The sequence below is a fragment of the Cotesia glomerata genome, linkage group LG6 (assembly GCF_020080835.1).
Source record: "Cotesia glomerata isolate CgM1 linkage group LG6, MPM_Cglom_v2.3, whole genome shotgun sequence".
Lineage (NCBI taxonomy): Eukaryota > Metazoa > Arthropoda > Insecta > Hymenoptera > Braconidae > Cotesia > Cotesia glomerata.
This window is the reverse complement of record NC_058163.1, coordinates 11,393,920-11,416,960: the sequence shown is the minus strand read 5'-3', so window position 1 is coordinate 11,416,960 and position 23,041 is coordinate 11,393,920. Positions and strand designations below refer to the sequence as shown.

General features: G+C 26.3%; 1 protein-coding gene across 3 annotated transcripts; it reads left to right on the top strand.

The window, feature by feature from the left end:
• The first annotated feature begins 423 nt into the window (after positions 1-423).
• On the top strand, positions 424-20,852 carry LOC123266561 (catenin delta-2). Of its 3 annotated transcripts, none has more exons than XM_044730866.1 (13): positions 424-680; positions 2,844-2,915; positions 7,528-7,598; positions 9,493-9,558; positions 13,385-13,514; positions 13,628-13,907; positions 14,026-14,151; positions 15,811-16,818; positions 17,605-17,918; positions 18,005-18,308; positions 18,391-18,529; positions 18,636-18,747; positions 19,483-20,852. In XM_044730866.1, the coding sequence occupies exons 2-13, from the start codon at positions 2,901-2,903 to the stop codon at positions 19,486-19,488; spliced, it is 2,571 nt and encodes an 856-aa protein (XP_044586801.1). In that variant the 5' UTR covers positions 424-680; positions 2,844-2,900; the 3' UTR covers positions 19,489-20,852. The 3 variants fall into 3 exon arrangements, with proteins under 3 accessions (XP_044586801.1, XP_044586800.1, XP_044586802.1); XM_044730865.1 differs by having other exon boundaries at positions 426-680; positions 18,624-18,747; XM_044730867.1 differs by lacking the exon at positions 9,493-9,558 and having other exon boundaries at positions 426-680; positions 18,624-18,747.
• The last annotated feature ends 2,189 nt before the right edge of the window (positions 20,853-23,041 follow it).

Below are 23,041 nucleotides of genomic sequence, written 5' to 3'. Positions count from 1 at the left end.
GAATTTTTTGCTCCATCAATAAAATGTCCGAATATGTATACATATATACATATATATATATACATATACATACGTATGTCATTGCTCATTGCCATTATATTTATGTTAATACCTAAAAAATGAAGTAATAATAATGTTTTAAAACATCCTTTATAATCTGTAGCTCATAATTATAATTAATAATCAATAATATATTTATTGATTAAAATTTTACAAAGTTACTAGTTCATATTAACAGAAAAATAACCATTTTATGATTTTTTGTTGGTGATGAGGAGCAGTGAGACGCTTGGTACTTCGAAGATTCAACACTGGATGTCAGTTCTGTCGAGTTGATTCTAGACACACCAACTGTTTTTATAAAAATTTCCATATATATTAAATGTATGTGAATGTATATATGTAAGTAGGAGCTATGCACTGTAAAGGCGTTGGCGATTTCATCAAGTGTGGTTAAATTAACATTTGTGATCTATTTTATGGCGAAAATTCCCGTGAATATCAAATAATATTCAACCTAAACACGCGCTTGAGTGATAGAAAGTTTTTATTGTATTAATTATTGAAATTATATGTATTATTACATTTGGCAGCAGTTTTCATACTCTGAAAATGTTTACTATATTTTACATGAAAAAATTCATTTCTTGAATATTTAAATAAATTTAATCCACGCATTCGTAAGTTTATACAATATTCTTAATAATATTTTCTACGAAATTTAGTTTATTTGACGATTTCCAATTCAAAAAATTATTTCATTACATTATCCAATAATCTTTATAGTTATTTAAATACTGAAATAATTCATTTGGCGGTGAATTAAATTCCATTTAACAAATCTAATTAACTTGCTCATAAAATTGTTTGAGTATTTTTATCCTTTACTACTAGAACCTAATTATTGTTTTCAAAAAATACTTAAAATTATTGCATGTTTGTAAAACTAAGAATGGAATTATTTTAGCAAAATAAATGTAACAGTTTTTTTTATGAAACTCAAATTAACAGAAATGATAATTTTTTGGACAAGTAAATTCTGAAAAAAAAAAAAAAAAAATATGTTTTATTAAAAAAACCCAGAAATGGTCATATGTCTGTTGATTTCAATAACTTTTTTTTAAATTAACATTTACATTGTAAATAATTTTTTATAAGGAGTAGTATATATACATATAAAGTAGTACATATACATATAAAGTTAGAACAATTTTTGTTTATTTTTTTATTTCTGATATTGTAGTTAAAAGATTTTTTTGTTTTTCAAAAAGAATTTTTTAAAAATTCTGAATGTAAAAATTAAAAAATTATACGAATACATATTTTTTTTTTATTTTACTTCATGACTAATTTGTTTTTCAAACAAAACTAAAAATGTCCGGATGTCTACTGATTTAAATAACAAAAGTATGATGATGTAGGAAATTAAAATAAATTAAGAGCAAATCAAAAAAAATATTTTTTTTAGTAACAACTTAATTATCTAATAAAAGCTAAGAATCGTCAATTAATGCTAACTTAAGTATTTTGTATTCTAGAATTATTTTACATTTATTTTTTTCGTGCAAGGGTATTTTTAGAATTGCTAAATTCCTAAATTACTTCAATAGTGTTGTAGAATTCGAGTTTAAAAGCGCTTACAAAAAATACAAGGATATAAATAAGGAGATTGAAAATCATAAAACATACATTCTTCATTGTCAAGAAACCCTTGTAACAATTTTTTATGATTAGAAACGCAGTAATTTGAAATTTTATTCATAATTCTAGTTCATTTCTTTGTTTCTAGTAATTCGCTTTTGTTTATTACAATAAACGCACATGCTTAATTTAGTACTGTAATAAACATTATATTCCATAAATTAAAAAATCAGATACACAAAGAACATCTTGAACCAAAGAAAAAACTCTTGATCCAGAAATGGTTTACATGATGGAAGATATAATATTCTTAGTCTGAAAAATGAACTCTTTTAACTAATAAAAACTTCTCTTGGACAAATGTTTATTGTAGCTGAAGAGTGTGTCATTTTCAATTCGCGATTCAAGAAATATTCTTCTTTGGTTGAACTGTTGTTTTATAAAGTTAAGAAAATCTGTTTTGAGTTGACAAATTTTTGACGTTGGATAAATTGGTGAACTGATGACCCGGTTTATAAATCCCCACTATTAGTTAAAAGAGTAGACCCTCAGTGGTTGAATTTCCAGTCAAGAAAACTTACTAATTTATCGTAGATTATGTGGTGACATTCTTTGCTCAAAAATAGTTTATTGTTATTTTGAAGAATATGTATAAACTTTTTTGAGTGGCATAATTTTGTTTTTTTTTTTTTTTTTAGTTGAAGAAATTATTTTCATTTATTAAAAAAATTTTCAAAATTCTAAAACTAAAAAATTTCTTCAATGTCAATTACAACTAGTAGTAATTATTTTTATAAGGGGAAAATTTTATTATTAGACAATTCACATAATTTGATAAATTTTTATTTATACACAGAAAAAAAAATTTGCTTGAATCGAGTAAATATTTTTGAAGAACTTTATCTTCTTGATTTGATTAAAAAAATTCTTAAACTAAGAAATATTTCTAGTAGTATTATTTCTAGTAGTATTATACTTGATACTATGTTATTACTCCGATTTTTTTAGTAAAATAATTTTCCTTCGAATGTCAATTGTTGAGAAAATATTTTTTTTCAAACTTAATATGCTTATATTTTTTTTTTTTTTTTTGTAAAATAAATTCACAGTATAATTAAATTTAGATTTTATTTTAATTAAGAGTTGCAATAACAATGATTTTGTGTACTTTAATAAATGAATATTCAATATTTTTCTTACAGATGGATTCAATTATTTACATTTGTCAATAAGCCAATTGAATTATCTCCGATTGAGAAATGCATATGATAAAGGTTCGATAATTTTTTTTTTTTCTTTAAATTAAACATTAATTTATTTATAGTAATATGATTACTTTTGTTAACTTTTATCATAAATTTCATTATAATACCTTAATTTTTCTTAGATAAATAACAAACTCTTATTAAGGTATAGTGTCTGACTAATTAAAATTATCCAAGTTGCATTCCAATAGTTATTGCAAAACTCAACTGAAATAATAAATTAATGATTTTATTTGCCAGTCCAGAATGTACTGATAATAAAAATTGTTTTAATTAAGGTGATAATTTTAATAAATATTTCAAGAATTGATGTTCAAAGTTCCAGTTTCTGATCCTCGCCAATTCTCATGTTGCATTTTCGGACCCTCAAATTGAAAAAAAAAAAAAAAAAAAAAACGTAATTTTGGACTTAGTTTAGAATAAGAAACTTGATAAAAATTAATTTTAATTTAGAAAAAAATATTTCTTCCAAAAATACAAAATTTAATAGAATTATTTTATTTTTTTTTTTTTTTAATCTTAGCAACTCTTTCACAATTTTTCGTTCTTGGTAATTTATTAATGAAATGAAATAAATTATGTTATACGTCAATTCAACTTATAAACTCAATTAGGTATTTTAATTGTTACAGTAATTATTATTTAAACTATTCCAATAATCATGTTATTACTCGAAATAATTTTTCTTTAATGACAAATATAATTTTTGATTCATCCAAATAAATATTTGATAAGAATTTATGACATTTATAACAAAAAATAGTCTCTAATAGTCAATGATATAATAAATATTCACTTTTTGAGTTTTTATCAGTATATCAACATCCAGATAACCTTGTTTGTAATAGTTTAGAATCATAAGGTTAACAACTGCTACGTAAATAGAAAATTAGACCCAGTTATTGACTTTCATAGTATAACAACAAAATTAAAAAAAATTTTTTTTCTTAACATTAAACTAAACTGTAATTAATTAATGACTTATTTATGAGTTTATTTTTTATTCTTATGTTTATATGATTAAAAAAACATTCAATTCAATCTTGATAAGCTCAACACAAAGTACTTAGACTACAAATAAAAGATGACTTTCATATAGTGTCTTCAATTTTTTAGAATTTTTTTATTTATTTACTATCTGTCATTATTGTTAAATATTGTAATGACCATTGATTAAATATAGAATATGTTACGTTACAACTTTGATATAACATATACCATATAAATTATTCCCTTATTGACCTAAAAAATTTGTAACTTTTATACTGCTATGAAAATCAATATTTAAAAAAAATTAGGAAGTTACTGTTTTTAATTGAAAATAAAATTGTAAAGGTCAGAAATTGAGCCACGGTCAGTAACTGAGTCTTTTGTCTAAAAACACACGAATGAGTGGAACTCTAGCCTCGGCTTTTCCAAAAATAATTATTCTAGAGCCAGATTAAAAAAAAAAAAAAAAAAAAAAACAGTGAATTAAAACTTGTGTGTACCGCAACCAGCAGTCTTTTTTTTGTTCAGATAATATTTATTTTTTTATTCAAAGAATTGTATGGCTTTTTCAATTTCTGTTTGTTTAGTCAATCACACATGTATTTTTTAGTGCTGTACAATTTGGCCGACTTAACCGGCCAGAAAGTTTAACCAGGTTAATTAGTTCATCGGCCAGCTGGTTAATCCAAATTAACTGGTTAAACCTATTTAACCGATTAACTAGTTAACCGGTTAAATTAGTTAAACGGTTAACTGATTAATCGGTTAAATTGTAAATTTACATTTTCCATTATATAAATAATAAAATATTATTAAATCTAATATTTTTAACATATTTACACTAATATTTATTTATTTTATGTTTTAATTTAAGATAATTATTTATTATGGATATTTATATAACTGAATGATAATTTTTTTGTTTTATAACATAATATTATGGGTCATTCCATGTCAAATCGACCAATGGTTGGAATCGACCCCTTTCAATTTGGATAAATTTTGGTCAGAATATTTCTTTTATCATATAACGGAGTTCTGCCAAAGGAAAAAAAATAAAAAAATTTTTTTCAAAAGATATGCAAATTTTGAATTTCAAAATTTCGCGATTTTTCCAGTTTTTCAATTATGATTTTGTAATATCTCGAACGCTATTATAAATACAGGAATGGCCTTTTGTTTGTTTGAAAGGGGACACTTGGTGCTATTAAAAAAAATATATGGAAAAATATTTTGAAAAGTTCTCAATTTTGAATTTTTGGAAATCGTCAAAAATGACGATTAACATTAAAATTTTGGTTCAATTTTTTTTGTATAATACCTTGTACTAATCTTACAAATTCCTGAAATTTTTAGAACTGTATTTTTTGTTTTTTTTTTTTTTAAATATGAATTTTTGATTTAAAAAAAAGATTTTTTTTTGTTTTTTGCAAAAGCCTGTTTTATGCGTTAAGCCCGACTTTAAGATTACGTTCAAAAAATAAAAAAAATTTATAGTAATTAATTTATTGTTTAATATTTCCATGTCGTGCATTTAATTTTTTAATGCTCAAAATTAGAATACTATGCATCTGCTTAACTTTACCTTATTTAGAGTTGCAATAAACAAAAAAAAATCTTTTTTTTAAATCAAAAATTCATATTTTAGAAAAAAAAACAAAAAATACAGTTCTAAAAATTTCAGGATCTTGTAAGATTAGTACAAGGTATTATACAAAAAAAATTGAAATATTAGTGTAAATATGTTAAAAATATTAGATTTAATAATAATTTATTATTTATATAATGGAAAATGTAAATTTACAATTCAACCGGTTAATCAGTTAACCGTTTAACTAATTTAACCGGTTAACTAGTTAATCGGTTAAATCGGTTTAACCGGTTAATTTGGATTAACCAGCTGGCCGATGAACTAATTAACCTGGTTAAACTTTCTGGCCGGTTAAGTCGGATCTGTACAGCACTAGTATTTTTGGGTGGACATCAATGACCCATAATCCGATTGCCCAGACCTCGTATTGGACAAAATTCTTTTACCCAGAATTCGTTTGTCCAGATTTTTATGATACAGTGCATCTTTTACCCAGAGTTCCAATTATACAGAATTTCTATTACACATGCATCCGATAACACATGATATATTTTACTCAGTAATTCATTTACACAGGTTTCTTTTGCCCAGACTCTTCAATTTGATCTCAGTAGTTCTTGCAATAAATAGCGCCAGCATAACTAATAATAATTTGAAAAAATTTTTTTTATTTCAACAATTAACAAATCAGAGCCGCCTTATTTTTCTGTAACATTTGTTAAACTCCTGGGTCATTCCATGTCAAATCGACCAATAATCGACAAAAGAAAAAAAAATAAAAATAAAAAATTTTCAAAAGATATGCAAATTCAAAATTTCGCGATTTTTACAGCTTTTGAATTTCATTTTTGTAATATCTCAAACGCTATTATAGATACAGGAATGGCCTTTTGTTTGTTTAAAAAGGGACACTTGGTGCTAGTGAAAAAAAAAAATATTTTGGAAAAAAATTTTGAAAAATGCCAAACAAATTTTGAATTTTTGAAAATCGTCAAAAATGACAATTGAGATTAAAATTTTGGTTCAATTTTTTTCGTATAATACCTTGTCCTGATCTTAAAAGATTCTGAAAATTTGAGAACTCTGTTTTTTTTTTTTTTTTCAAAAATAAGAAATTTTGAATTTCAAAAAAAATTTTTTTTTTGTTTTTTGTAACTTATAAATAAGATGTCATAAGAGGTCATAATAAAGTTATGCAGATACATAGTATTATAATTTTGAGCATTAAAAAATTAAATTTACGACGTGGAAATATTAAATAATAAGGCGGCTCTGATTTGTCAATTGTTGAAATAAAAAAAATGTTTTCAAATTATAATTAGTTATGCTGGCGCTATTTATTGCAAGAACTACTGAGATCAAATTGAAGTGTTTGGGCAAAAGAAACCTGTGTAAATGAATTACTGAGTAAAAGATATCATGTGTTATCGGATGCCTGTGTAATAGAAATTCTGTATAATTGGAACTCTGGGTAAAAGATGCACTGTATCATAGAAATCTGGGCAAACGAATTCTGGGTAAAAGAATTGTGTCCAATACTAGGTCTGGGCAATCGGATTATGGGTTATTGATGCCCACCCGTATTTTTAATGTACGACTTTTATTATTTTTAATAAACAAACATTTGAACAAAAAAAAAGTCCTTTATCTAACATTGCATGAAAATATGTATAAAAATAAATTAATAAAATAATTAATTAATCTTTCGTGCGTTTTGGCTTTAAACACAGAAAATAAGAACCAATGTATGAATCTCTAATTTTAAATAAAAAATTTTACTTCTCTCCAGTTATCCACATATATTGGCCATCACGGTTCAATGCTCATTAGATTTTATACATTTTGATACCTAAAGAAGATCGAATAAATCTGATCAAAACGTTGCTAAAATAAAAGTGTCGCATTAATTTATAATTATAACTTGCATGATTCATGTTCATGTGAATTTTAAAATTAATATTATTACATACACTTAAAAAAGTATACTTTATTAGTCCAAACTATATCATAAAATAATTTACTATTTTTTGTTCCAACTAGCCGGACGGTGACAGACTAAATAAAAAAATTCCATCAGGCATGTCAAATAATCAGATGGTTGACTCATGTCTGTAAGTATGAATCATGTAATTCAATGAATTTTTCATTTATTTTATTCTTATACTACTATTAAGTAAAAGGAAAGGAATCTTCACTTATATATTCCTCATAAATTACTATAACTTATGTTGCCATTATTCTTCTTTTTTTTTTCTATATCTATGTATATGGTAAAAGGTAATATTAAATTCAGTTGTATAATGTATTCTATATTATCCGGTATTTTTTGGTTAAATGTTTCGCATGTTCCAGCTAGGATACATGTTCAACATGTATGTACATTAGAGCAGGTATCATGGCAACTTTCTGAAAGAGGTGCAAGTTATTTGGTACTATATTAAAACTAGATATTCTTTACTTTTTCCTCTGAAGTAGAAGGTGCATTTTATGAATATGTGTGTTAAAAAGTCTCTAGATCATCTTCGATAAAAACGATAATTTAATTACTAATTACTACTTTACGGACTCGACCGTAAATAAATTTTACCGTTATTATCATTTATTTAAAATTTGATCAATTTTTCTTTTATATTCAATAAATTTAAAAGGAATGATTTATCAATTAATATTGATAAAAAAGCTGTATGTACTAGATACAGCGTTCCTCATGGTGTGGAACATGGAAAAAAAAAGAATTCCTACTTATTAAATAATTAAAAACTAGATTACTATTATAAATTTGATTGCCATTGAAAAGATCCTATTATTTTATAGAAATTATATGCGGTAATTTCTAACGACCGACTGTAAAAACTAAATTTTCAAATATTCGGAAATTTGTTGTTAGTCCGATATTCGAAAATCGAGTTTTCATCATATGTCAACGTTTCAATTTGATGTCTGCATGAATATATACCGAAAAACAAGAGATTTGTTTTTAACTAATACAATCAAATTATAAGATCCTATTAGATCTTATATTACGAACGGTTTAAGGTAAAAGCCCCAATAGATGATCATGTACCAGTATATGATCACTCCATGTATTTGTATACCTATATTTGTGAATATAGATATACAAATACATGGAGTGATCATATACTGGTACGTGATCATCTATTGGGGCTTTTACCTTACTGTGTGTTTAATCAATTCTATGTATGATTAAATTAATGTAAACTCATTATTTATTTTTAATGACTCGATCGATCGAAATTCGAATTTTTAAAAAGATTTAAAAGCATCTCTTCGAGAGATTTATTTATTATTTCATATACTTTTGAAAACTCTTTAATACAAAGTACTTTTTATTAAAATGAATTTTTTTTAATTTTGTTATATTTAGTATTTATTATCTTTCATTGTTCTATTTTTCACATTCCACACGATCGAGGACGTAATATCTTCGATCTTACTCCCAGATTCATAATTATGTGTTTGTAGAACTTTCATAAGTATCTCTTACATATTTGTAACATTTGTAATTAATTTGATAATATGGACAATTGCTTGATACTAGTAATAAAAGATATCGTAACTATAACTACACGCACTCATAAATCTCATTCAAGTAATCAATATCTTTATCGAAGAATGGTCTACTTAACATTCTAATTAATATTTTATTATATATTATTATATACGAGGAATTCCATTCCAGAGTTTTAAAGATTTTTATTTTTGGTTTGTCCAATTTATGGGAGTTTTTTTCATACTTTTCGAGTCAAGTTCTAAATTGTCAATTGAGATTTTTTAGAAATAAAAAAAATCACTTTTTTTGATTTTTGACCTAACTCATTGAAGCAAAAACTTTTTTTCCATCCATATTTTATGATAAAAAATTTAACATGTAGCTTTAAAATACTTTAGAAAAATTTCTTGAAATAAGCTCATCAATAATCTATTAAACCTACTGCAGTTTTTTAAGAACATACTAAGTACGATGCTTAAAATTTAATATCATAGGCTTGTAAATCGAAGAATAGAGCAGAGACAAGAGCACAATATAACACGTATCGAAATAAAACAGAGGTGACTAAGTTTACTAATATTATTTCTAATCTGCATGCAATTTAGATTAACACTATTCTATCAAACTTATCTTTTCTTTTACACTTAGTAAGGTAGTATCTCTTTATGGCCACTCTTTTAATGAATTTTATCGCTCAGCGAACACACAAAAACAATATTCTTATAAAAAATTGCTTGATTAACCACTTTTATTTCGTCAAATAAAGATTTTTTGATACAAAAACTATAAGTATTTACTTAGATATAAGGTTTCACTCATTTTTTAAGAGTGAAAATCCAATTTTGAAAATACCAGATATCGGCTAGTAGGTATAAATGAATTAATTACGTTGATCTTATAAATTTAACTGTAAATTTTTTGCTCAATGTTTCTATTTTTTGAAGTAAAATCATTTCTATACTCGTAAGAGTATTATAAAAAATATATAATCACTACTTGGATCATAAAGTTGAGCCCAAATTTTGTTTGTTTGTTAAATACTTCAAGTAAACTATAAATTTACTTCTCTAAACAGACAGTTTTGTCCTAAGTACACTAATGGACTCGTCAGTGATGCTGAATTGGTTTATTTTACCTTAGACTGCTGCTTCCTCTTGTTACACTGTAAAAAATTTGCGGAGTGAACGCGGAGTGAATGATTTTTAATTGATTCACTCCCAGCGGGAGTGATATTTACTCCGAGAAGGAGTTAATTTTTATTAATAATAAAATTCACTCCGCATTCACTCCCAAAATAAATGAATTTAGAAATAAATAAATTTTTGTAAAGAAAATATTTTTATAAACCCTTTTTATATTTAGTTATTAAAAATTTAATTTATTATTTTTAATAATATTTCATTTTAATTATTATTATAATGTTTTTATTTATTTTTTTTTTTATAAATTAATTATAATTAAAAATTGTCAAAAAAAAAATATATATATACTAGCGGACCCAACAGACGTTGTCATGTACACACGTCTTTAATTTAGAAATTTTAGGAATGAGCTTGTATAGTTAAAAACATCATTAGTTAACAATATGCAATGGGCATATATAGCCCATTCTGATTTTATACTCATCAAGAACTTTCATTTGAGTACCCACATGCATTTTTGATATATTTTATATATTTATATATTTCACAAATAACATATATATATAAAATATATAAAAAATGTTATGTAGGTACTCAAATGAAAGAATTCGATGAGTGTAACATCGGGATGAGCTTATATCTTTCAAAACTTCAATAATTAAGAAATGACATTGTATCTTGTCAACTGATGATATTTTTAAAGATATAAGCTCATCCCGATGTTACACTCATCAAGACCTTTTATTTGAGTACCTACATCAATTTTTCATATATTTTATATATTTATATATATTATATATATGTATATATGAAAAATATATCAAAAATGCATGTGGGTACTCAAATGAAAGCTCTTGATGAGTGTAACATCGGAATGAGCTTATATCGTTAAAACATCATTAGTTAACAAAATACATTATCATTCGTTAATTATTAACATTTTCATAAATATAAGTCCATTATGATTTTAAACTCATCAAGACCTTTCATTTGAGTACCCACATGAATTTTTTCATATATCTTATATATATGATATTTATAGAATATATGAAAAGTGCATGTGGGTAGTCAAGATCAACAACAATTTATAAATAAAAAATCTATTAAATAAACATTTTCTCGTGGACTGAATTGTGCATCTAAACCATTCTGGAATCCACCGGAAGACACAAAAAATTTCATTAAAATCGGTCCAGCCGTTTAGGAGGAGTTCAGTGACAAACACACCCACAGAAGAAATATATATATAAAGATTTTGAGATTTTTTTGTGTAGAACGAAAATTCATCCTTATTTTATTTATTTTAAAAACTCCGAACGCGGATGTTTTTCGGAGTGAAATTCGAAATCACTCTGAAATCACTCCGCAAATAAAAACTCCGGATTCACTCCCTACGCGGAGTGATTAATTACTTCACTCCGGAACTCCGAGTGATGGGAGTGAAATTCACTCCCGATTCACTCCGGATTTTTTACAGTGTAGTGCAAATTGAGTAAGAATGATGTAGCATGCTACAATTTCTCATTACAATCGCTAAGGAACACAACCAGAAATCTTATGCAAGTTCATATCCTTTACTGCGAAATAGTTGTATTTTGATTTTATTCTTCTAAGTTTATAGATGATTTTATAAATTTAAGATAAACCTTTCATTCCGTCGGCCATTATAAGGTAAATTAAAAATTATATTCAAATTTTTTAAAAAAATTATGCATTCTAGAATAAAGTCTATGGTTTTTGAAGCGTATATTGATCTTTGAAATGTTTAAACTTTGAAAATAAGTAAAGCTACCTTTAACCACTACTAAAATTAGAATTTTTTTATGATTAAATCTATCAGCTTACTATCATATAAATTATACACTTTGCATTATTACTTCAAAAGTGTTTTTCTTTGAGAGAAAACTACTTGATTCAAGAAAAAAACATTTTTTTAAAGGTTTATTCTTGTTTTAAGATATTTGGTTTTCCTAATTGAAAAAAATTTACTTTTGAATCGAGAAATTTAAAAGTCTTGAATAAAGAGAAGAAAGTTCTCAGTTCTGGAATTTTATTCTCAATTTTAAAATTGATTCCCAAAGAAGATACACATATACTTGGTCAAAAAATTTATTTCTTTTGGATTAACGAAATAATAATAATCGATTAACGATTTCGTTAGAACAAAAAATTTTAGAATTTCTGTTCCTTTTCTTTGTCGTAAAACAAATTCCCAAATAAGTTTTAAAATATGTTGAAAAAAAATTTCGTTTTTAAAAGACTTTTTTCGCTATTTTCAATGAAGAAGCTAGTTCTTAAAGATGAAAAGATTCAAGGCAATTCTAGGTTCTATGACTAGAGCTGTATAATTTAGCTGGTTAAGTCGGCTAGAGAAGTTAGCTAAGTTAATAAGGTAACTAACTAATCAGCTTAGCTAATTTAATCAGTTAACTAAATTAACTTAGCTAATTAGTTGGCGGTTTAACCGGTTAATCTAGCTTAGCTTAGCTAGTTAGCTAACGGCAAATTGGCTAATTGTTGTTTAGCTATTTTATGATTTCTTATTCATTGGCAAGTTCAAAAAATAATATGTATCAAAAGACGCTTACCTGTAAATTTTTAGCTCTTAATCTCTATAGGTTTTAAAGATATGAATTTTTGAAAATTTAGAAAAAATAGTGGTATGTCAAATTTAGAAAACTCATAACTCGTAATCAATCCATCATGATCTTAAATTTATGGAGTCTTTTTTTTTCTTACAATATACTTTTTAAAGAAAAATATGAAAAAAGTGAATTTTTACTTCTTTTCCAATTTTAAACTCAAATTTTGCGTTTTTTTGAAGAAACATTTTTGATTTTTTTTTTTTTTTTTTTTTTTTTTTTTTTTTTTAAATATATTTTACTAAGCTACAAAACAAATTTTTTAAGCTATTATTCAAGCTAATTTAGTTAACTGGTTAAATTAGCTAAGCTATCAGTTAGTTAGCTAATTAACTTAGCTAACTTTTCTAGCCGACTTAACCGTACATAGTCTTTCTATCAAAGTAGATATATTTTTAAAAAATAACGCTTGTATACATTAGCTTATCAAAATATTCTCAATCTAAAAATAGTGCAAACTATTTTTCATTTGCATGTATGCGAAAAGAGATACTACCTAGATGTAACTTACACATAGTGTATGAAATTGTTTTGATTTCATAAGATAAAAAAAAAATGTTTTCGAATGTAAAATTGACCTTTTTATACTTGATAAATTGAAGTGGCCCAAGTGAGTCAGATTATCATACTAGCAACGGACAACCGGAAACCCATTCCGTGCACTCATCTCAGTTATCAGTACAAGATGATCCCTTAGGCGTGAGAGGGCATAATCAACAAACATCTCAACATGTATGTAATAAAATGATTAAACAAGATTTATTACTTGAAGATTAGCAGCCAATGGTATTTTTTAGTGCTTGCTGACTTATATAAATCCTTTTTTTTTTTTTTTAATCTTATAGATGACGTCTGTTACTAAAGTTATTCGAGAAGTATCACACGTAGCTTCAGAAGCAGGAGGAGTTAATTATATTCCCGTACCATTAATGTCACAAGACTATTCTCATGGAAACCCTTGCTACGCGGCAGATCCATATATGGTGAATTTTGAACACTATGATCCTTACGTTGGATATAATTCTCAGTCAGATTATCCACCACATAGCACATATGCATCGGATTCACGTTCACCCCATAGTCCACACAGTCCATCGGAACATAGCCGTACAACACCACCGCATGGTAAAGTTATTAAATATAATATTATATTACATATCATGTGAATACATGAAATCCAACAACTAAGTTACTTAAATTACAAAAGTACTAATTAAAATAAAATTAACTTTCGTCCTCTTAGAATACATGCGAAAAGGATCTACATATGTCGACGGCGGATACAATGATATGGGACCTGTACTTAATCCCACGTTACAAGATCATTATCGAATAACACCAAGTCCAGGTGGTCCAGGTGACCAGTATGGTTAGTTATATATTTTTAAATCCATGATATTAAAAGCTTTCATCCTTCATTTCTTTTAATACTATTTTGGGCTATTATTTGATTTTCAATATATAAATATAGTATATTATATATATTTTATACAGTTTATATTTGTTAAGTCTTAAGTTTGACTTGAAATAGATTTCTTTAAATTGTCTCTTATCATTTTATTGATTAAAACAGCGACTTAAAGAGTGGAGACACCTTAATAATTTTGAAATATTGAAAGTGTATGATAATTATTATATTTATATTTCTTATTCAGTAATTCAAATTACATAAAAAAATGTTTTACTGGTATAAAATTATGTTTAGAATGAAGAGAATAATATCCCTATCCCTAATACTCAAATAAAAAGAAATTTTTTTCTTTGTGAAAAATTAATTAATCTCAGCGTTTAATATTTTAATTTTTTCTTGCTTTGCTCATAATTATTTTGAAAATGAAAAAAATAAAAAATTGTTTTTTAAAAATCTTCCTTGAATGAAAGGAAACCCCTCTTCATGCACCAGCTCAATTTTTTAGATATCGAGCTGATATATATCGAATATTATTATAATATAAAAAAATATTAATCATTCAATGGTATCTCAGTAGGACCAATATAAGTATAAGCACCAATTATTGATTCTAGTAAAAACATAGCGAATATAACAATTTATTTCATAAATTAAAAATTAAGATGATTGCATTTTTGTTTAAAATTATATTAAATAGTCTTTTGACTAATTAAATTTATGTTTTTTAATAATAACTTCTCAAATTTAATAATTAATTTCAACTTTTAAAAATAATCACCAGGATACATCGATTATTGACACCCATAATAATAATGCGTATAACTCATAAATTTATTGAACTAAATACAATAAATTAATTCTTTTATTTATTTATTATCTTTTACGTACAATTTTTAGGAAATATTCCTTGGCGCACGCTACAATCACTCAACTATATAAAATAAATGTTTATTTATTATTCATATTACTTTTAATATTTCTAAATTAGATCTATAAAATAATACAAATGAAATCAAAAAGTTATGGCAGTATTTAAACATATCTGTCAACAATCTAAGATTCAGGTTAAATTTCATGTACCAACCATTAACACTCATTATTATAAAATAAATAATCATTAAATGATTGCAAGTATCTAATATTAGTTTTTATACTTTATTTATTTATTTATTTATTTAAAAAAAAAAAAAAAAAAAAAAAAAAAAAATCAATGGGAGTAGATAAAAAAAATCTAGAAATAAGCCTTTTAGAAGATTGTCTATCTCACCAAAATAGTTAAGGAATTAGGAGTTAACGAACTGTTTCAATAAATTAAAGTAAACTTTATTTATTTTTTTTTATTTATGAAAATTTGAAATTTTTCACAACCATTAATTATTTTTAATTATTTAAATTATAAAAATTGTATAAAAAGTATCTGACTACTCTTTATATCGTAGGTGGTTAAATAAGTCTTTAACAAAAAATATAATACCAAGAATCGAACCCCTGTTAATAATTAATTTTTTATCTCACACCAAAAATTTTTTCTACTACAGTCTTATATTTATGATTATCTAACATAGTAAAACTGAATGTATTTGACCAATATTTGAAATTAGAAAAATATTGTTTTAGACGAAAATAAATTGGCGTATGGTTATGTATCATCATCGCCCTATGGACCAGTATCTTATGGGCCCAATATTGGAGTCGTACCAGTACCATTAGTAAGTGACGGGCCGTCTTACGATGACTCTCATCCTGTTACACTGCCTGGAAACTTAGCTCCAGGAATATTTGAAGATGATGTGCATCTTCAGCGACTACAAACTCGTCACTCAGTACCGGGGATAGTTAGCCCTTTGGGTGATGATCCAAAGTCAATGCGTTGGAGAGATCCAAACCTATCAGAAGTTATCGGTTTTCTAAGTAATCTAAACAACGTAATAAAAGCTAATGCTGCTGCATATCTTCAACATCTTTGTTACATGGATGATCCGAACAAACAAAAAACACGAAACTTGGGTGGCATTCCTCCATTAGTGCAGTTATTAGATAATGAAAGCCCTGATGTATACCGAAACGCATGTGGGGCATTACGAAATCTGTCATATGGCCGTCAAAATGATGAAAATAAACGTGCCATTAAGAATGCCGGTGGTGTACCAGCGCTAATTAGTTTATTACGCAAAACTTCCGATGCAGAAATAAAGGAATTAGTGACAGGCGTACTTTGGAATTTATCATCATGTGAAGATTTAAAGAAAGCGATTATTGATGATGGTGTTACTCTTGTAGTTAATAACATTATTATTCCTCACAGTGGATGGGATCCGAGTGCTTCCAATGGCGAAACTTGTTGGTCAACAGTATTTAGAAACGCATCTGGAGTCCTAAGAAATATATCTAGTGCTGGTGAATATGCACGGAAAAAATTACGTGAATGTGACGGTCTCGTCGATGCTCTTTTATATGTCGTACGATGTGCAATTGAAAAATCAAATATCGGAAATAAAATCGTCGAAAATTGTGTCTGTATTTTAAGAAACTTAAGCTATCGATGTCAAGAAGTTGAAGATCCTAATTATGATAAGCATCCAATCCAGTCGATTGTCCAGAATCGTATAACAGCTCCTGTAAAAGGTAAATAAAGTTAGTATAACACAACGAGATCACCAAGTATCAACTTTCATTTGTTAGCGAAAAAGACCAATTCGTAAAAACCGTTCTAGATCTTAGACGAATATCGTAAAATCGAGATTGTCTGGATCGATACTGCGCGGCCAAGTAACATAAAACCTTTTTTGTCATTATTGCTAAAAAAATTTGATCTAAAAATCTCATTTCATTATTGATAATTAATTATAAATATCGTTTGAGTTATTTATTTTTCTACTGTAACGTTGCACATAGACATTTTAAGTACAAAAAGCTTCTCGTAAAAAACAGGAAATTTTTGCGTGTTCTTTCAAGTTTAATAAAAAAAAAAAAGATATCAGAAACTTATTGAAATTTTTAGAATATCTAAAATATTAAAAATCAATAAATTAAACATATTTTTCCGAAACGACTATCTCATCACGGTTGACATGATTTTTTAAGTTTTAATGAACCGACTTACTTGAAATTTGAAATGAACCTTTTCTATATAACCAATCGCCCCTATCAGATTTATGTTAAAATTTATTTTGAAAAAAATTCATAGCTGTGAATAAAAAAAGAAGCAAAAAAATGACTTTTTTTTAAACAGTCGCAATTTTACCGATAAATTATTTTTTCTTCTTTGAGATAGGAGCTATAACGACATCTTTATTGATACCTTCTTAAAGCTTAGACATAAAAATTTTTCAAAGTTCTTAGTTCACATCATCACTTTTTATGAATCTCTCAGCAAACTATTAAGTAATGTAATTTATTCTGTATTTAAAGGTGAAAACTTGGGTTGTTTTGGTGGAAGTAAAAGAAGAAAAGATGGGCAACCACCACAAAAGGAAGTAACAACATCCAAGTCAGTCAGCGCTCGAACTGAACCGATTAAAGGAATGGAACTTTTATGGCAACCTGAAGTAGTTCAATGTTATCTCAGTCTCTTACAAACTTGCTCAAATCCTGAAACCTTAGAGGCAGCTGCTGGAGCTCTACAAAATCTTGCTGCATGTTATTGGCAACCAAGTATTGAGATCCGTGCAGCTGTAAGAAAAGAAAAAGGCCTACCAATTTTAGTTGAGTTACTGCGAATGGAGGTAATTATAATTAAACTAACAGTCGTATATGTAAATACAATGATATTGTACAATCATAGTGACTAATTTTATCAATAATTATTTAGGTCGATCGTGTAGTATGTGCAGTAGCCACTGCTCTTAGAAACCTTGCTATTGATCAACGTAATAAAGAATTAATTGGAAAATATGCTATGAGAGATTTGATTCAAAAACTACCATCTGGCAATAATCAGCATGATCAAGGAACAAGTGATGATACAATCGCTGCTGTACTTGCAACATTGAATGAAGTTATTAAACGAAACGCTGAATTTTCAAGATCACTATTGGATGCCGGTGGCGTTGAAAGATTGATGAATATTACAAAGCAGCGTCAAAAATACACTGCTCGTGTTTTGAAATTCGCTGGTACATAAATCAAAAATTAGTTTCTTACTTTACAACTTTTAATTGATTATTAATTTATCACTAATTGATATTTTATGTCCAGGTCAAGTATTATTTACAATGTGGCAGCATACTGAGTTACGAGAAGTCTATAAGAAACATGGCTGGAAGGAAGCTGACTTTGTAACTAAAACCGTTGCAGCGCGGAATTCAGGGCTTAATTCTCCAAGTAATGCTAACAGGTAAAAATATTTAAGTAATTTTAAGTAAATTTTTTCTAGGTTAAACTAACCAAATTATTTATGAAAGAATATTATGATTATCCATATATTATAGTTATGATTTCAGCACATTAAACCGACCAATGGCGAGCCAGGGAAGTACAAGATATGAAGATCGAACTATGCAAAGATCAAATGTCAATTCAAATAATGTTGGGTGGCAAGCAGCTTATCAACCGGTAAATATAACTTTTTAATAGTCAGACTTTAGAGAAACGATTTTATTTCACTATTGTACCTTCATTTTCAATTGTAAATATATTCATAATACTATATAATAATTACACGGAAAAAAATATTTTATTTGAAGCCATCTAATACATAGCTAGTCGTAGATTGTTACTACAACAATCGACAATGCGCATTAGACATCGAGATTTGATTTGAATATATTATTAATTGAGTAAAAAAGTGAAAAAAGAAACGGGAAATTTCCGATAAATTCTACTTTAAGCTTGAATAACTTTTAAAGGAATCAACTAATCAAAAATTTAAGACCACTCTTTTGTAGAACATTCAATTTTCTTTAAAAATCTGTCGTTTGAATTTCCCCGTTTGATGGTTTAAAAGTCTTAAGAAGAAGATGCGTTCCGAAAAAAACAAAAGTTGCAGTAATAGAGCTCCTTATATTAATATTACGTGAAGCATTTGATTATATTGACTGAGAAACGTCTATATTTTAATCATATATAATTCTTGAATAAAGGATCGGTTTTCTCTAAAATAAGTTTCTTAGTTCTTAGATTTTTTTTCTGTTAAATCAAGTTAATTGGTGTCTATCAGTAAATGAAAACTATTATTTTCCGTGTATCAATTATTTTTTTTTTTTTTGGAATTTGGTTAACAATATCGTTTTTCTTTTGTTAAATCTAATCAATTATTACCATTATTAATTGAAATTTTATTTATTACAGGGCTAATTGACTGTTAACAACTTTTAATGCTGATCGATGTATTGTGTAGTAATTTGCGACTTGAAAATTTAATCGCAGGAAGAGAAACTTCACATTCATAAAATATGGACTGAATAAATAAAATTAATAATTAATAGATCCGAAAAATATATAAAACTTGATAAATGAAATTTTTTTATTATTTATATTATAATTATAATTTTAATAAATATAACCAATTTGTAGTATTATTATAAGAATAGCTAAATAGGTCGGACTAGTAATATCATAACTTAACATTACAATTTTTTAATTATTTATTATAAAATACTTTAAATCTTAAAAAATTGATTGATTGTAAATCGAACTTAAATGAGATTTTCGTAGGAAAACCAAATAACCGGAACAATTATTTGACATAAACTCATAAACATTGTATAATAATTCGCGTATCAAGTATTCAAAATACATTTCTAAACGTCCTAATGGTAATTATAATATGCGCATGAATATGTAAACACAATTATTATTATTATCATTATTATTATTATTATTATTATTTTCTTACTAATATTTATTTGTTTAATTATAAATCAAATAAATAAATATTATTGTTATTGCTAGAGTTGTATATAAGTATTCGCAACATGAGAAAAGTTTTTATTAGTATTATACTGTAAGCACACTATTTTTTTGTTTAATTTTTTTGTTACCTTAAAGTACTAATGATATATCCAGTTAAAAATAAACGTTACAGTAAATAATAATAACAAATACAAGAAAGTAATTGATATTTACGAAATATTTAGGAAACATTTTTAAAAATTAACTCCCAGTTAAAAAAGTAGGTCCAACAAGATGTTTTGAGATTCAATTGAAGAAATATTATATACAAATATAAAAAACAAAATATCCGATAAAATTAATTATTGTTTTCGACAATGTTTCTACTAAAAGTAAATTGTGTATTGTTTTATAACTTTAAAAAGAATATCGAACTGATACTGGCACTTACATTTACAATTTTATGAGCTTAAGACAATTCTTACATGGCAACTATTAAAATAACCAATACATCAATCAATCAAGTCAAAACTGTAAAAACATATATTATTATAGAATAAATAAAATGATTCATAGTCATCAATATGTAGATTCATAAATACCGCTTTTTCACTCGATCAAATATTACTAAACATTTAATATTTAATTTTTCTTACATTGTTTTATACAATCGCAATTTCTTTAATGATCAATTAGTTGGTAATAATCATATTTAATAACTGTAAAGCAATATATAAAATCCAGCGTTTCATTTTTAGGCAATATTTATTTCTGTCTTGTTTTACTGGCAAAACTGATGACATAATTTATAGAAAAAACAATATAATTAAGTAAGAAAAAAAAATCCCAAGTGAATTAGAGGTTAAGCTTATCTAAAATTGTGATTTATTTTATATTCAGCATCTTTCTGAGTACTGTTCGACTCCATTTATACCCATTGGAATACCAGACAAAGTAATTGCATTAACATCAAGCATACTGAAACTAGCTTTGCGCAAAATAATATACCTTTTACAAAGACAAAATTATATAATAATCTTTTTTTGCCCTCCGGGCGGAAAGTGACAACTTTCGTCCCGCTGCGCTAAACTAAGTTGCCGCTTTCCGCCTTCGTCGGACAAAAAAATAGTATACACTCCACGGGAAGTAAATAAGAAAGCCTCAGATCACATGTTTGTTGACCTCGGCTTCGCCTCGGCCAACAATTACATGTGATCTGAGACATTTCTTACTTTACTTCCCTAGGTGTGTAATATACTATTAAAACTCATGAAACAAGAAAAAACACTAACTAGCTTCTAATAGTATATTATACTCCGAGGTAGGAAAGTAGAATATTCCAACCCGCGTGTAAAATTGCCTCCCGAGTCGAAGTCGAGGGTGGAATGCACGGGAATTGGGATATCCTACTTTCCCCTCTAGGTACGTAAATATCTATTCTCAGAAAAAAGTGGCATTTTCTTCCCGTAAAACAGGGAAGGAAGTTGAACTTTCAGTGCAGATGTGGTTAAAAAAAAATTCAAAGATGTGTTAAAGAACATTTTAAATAATTATACCATCGCACACTTAAATTTACTTTTAATATCAGGTATATTTTATATTTTGAATGTGTAGACAAAAGTAGCTGTGCTAAATGAAGGTGGTTTTTATTATTATCGTATTTCAGTGATTATCAATAGTGTCTTATTCGCAAAGTTAATTGTATTTGTAGAAAATTTTTTTCTAATTCACGTGGAATTTTTCTCTAATTATAAATATACCCTTCCCCCAAAATTATCAGTTTTTTAGATTGGACAAAAAAAAACTGTGCCGAAAATGAAACACTCAATATATATATATATAATTTATTTATTAATTAGTCCAACATAAAAACTAAAAATAATAAAAAACATTGATCATCGTGAATAAGTATTGATTTACTTTATTTAGTTTTTTAATATCTTTTTGAAAAATGTAACCCTATATTGAAAATTGAAATAAATGTGATGTTATATCAATATTTCGAATAGATTATGGAAATTTTTTTCTAAACAAACTCACAGATACAATTGGAAGTGTCATCAGTCATCAGCCATTCCATACAGTGGACTTCCATGATCGATATATTTTGCACCTGATGACATTACAAAAAAGAATATATGCTCTTCTTCAATAGATCGAATAAATAATATACAACCTTTCTTTACGTGATAAGTAGCATTATCTTTTTTTCTGACAAAATAAATAGTCAAATCCATTAATGTTTTTAGTCTTCTTTATAGAAATAATTCTTATATTGATAAAAATTTTAACATACGCATTGTTCCTATCAAAAAATACGAAAAATACCCATAATTTTTTAGGGATTTTATCTGTGTGTAATGCAAAATTTTTTTTCTTTTATATTTACACAAGACAAATTCCTATTATGACAAGTATTTGCACTAGGCCAACATGAGAATTTTTTCTATCTTAATATATTTTTCTATCTTAATATATTAATCTTTTCTGTATTGACATAGCAATTTTTTTATATCAAGATGTCAAGAAAAAATTTTTTTCACACTGGAACAAATCCTATTTTAACAAAGAAGACGTTTCTACGTTAAGACCGGTGAAAATCATGAAGGTGTTAAGTATGGAATACAACTTCAATTATCTCAGAATCTTTAATATTTATATTGGAATTATTAAGAACTTTTTGCACAAAATTATATTTGCCAATAATAATTTAAAAATCATAAGCGACCAAAAATTATTTTAAAAAAAACATATTTCCAAACAAACCGTATGAAGAAATGATTATTTTTTTTTCTAGAATATACGAAAAAAAAAAATTGAAAAATAAATAAAACAAAAAGTTGTAGACTTTTGTAAAGTTGAAGGTAAATAAAAGCGGATACCCTATATGACATGATTCCAACCCTTTTTGTTATCGTAAACAAAAAAAAAATCTGGAAAACTGTTGACCGACAAACCATAACTGAAACTCCCTGGCATTTTCAAGCTCATAAGCTTTTGAAATCATGTTTTTTGT

Excerpts from the sequence above, each read along its gene's own strand:
- LOC123266561 (XM_044730865.1), top strand. Across the intron at positions 7,599-9,492 it reads CAGATGGTTGACTCATGTCT|GCTTGTAAATCGAAGAATAG; the intron begins GTAAGTATGAAT and ends TTAATATCATAG. Across the intron at positions 9,559-13,384 it reads CGTATCGAAATAAAACAGAG|TGGCCCAAGTGAGTCAGATT; the intron begins GTGACTAAGTTT and ends GATAAATTGAAG.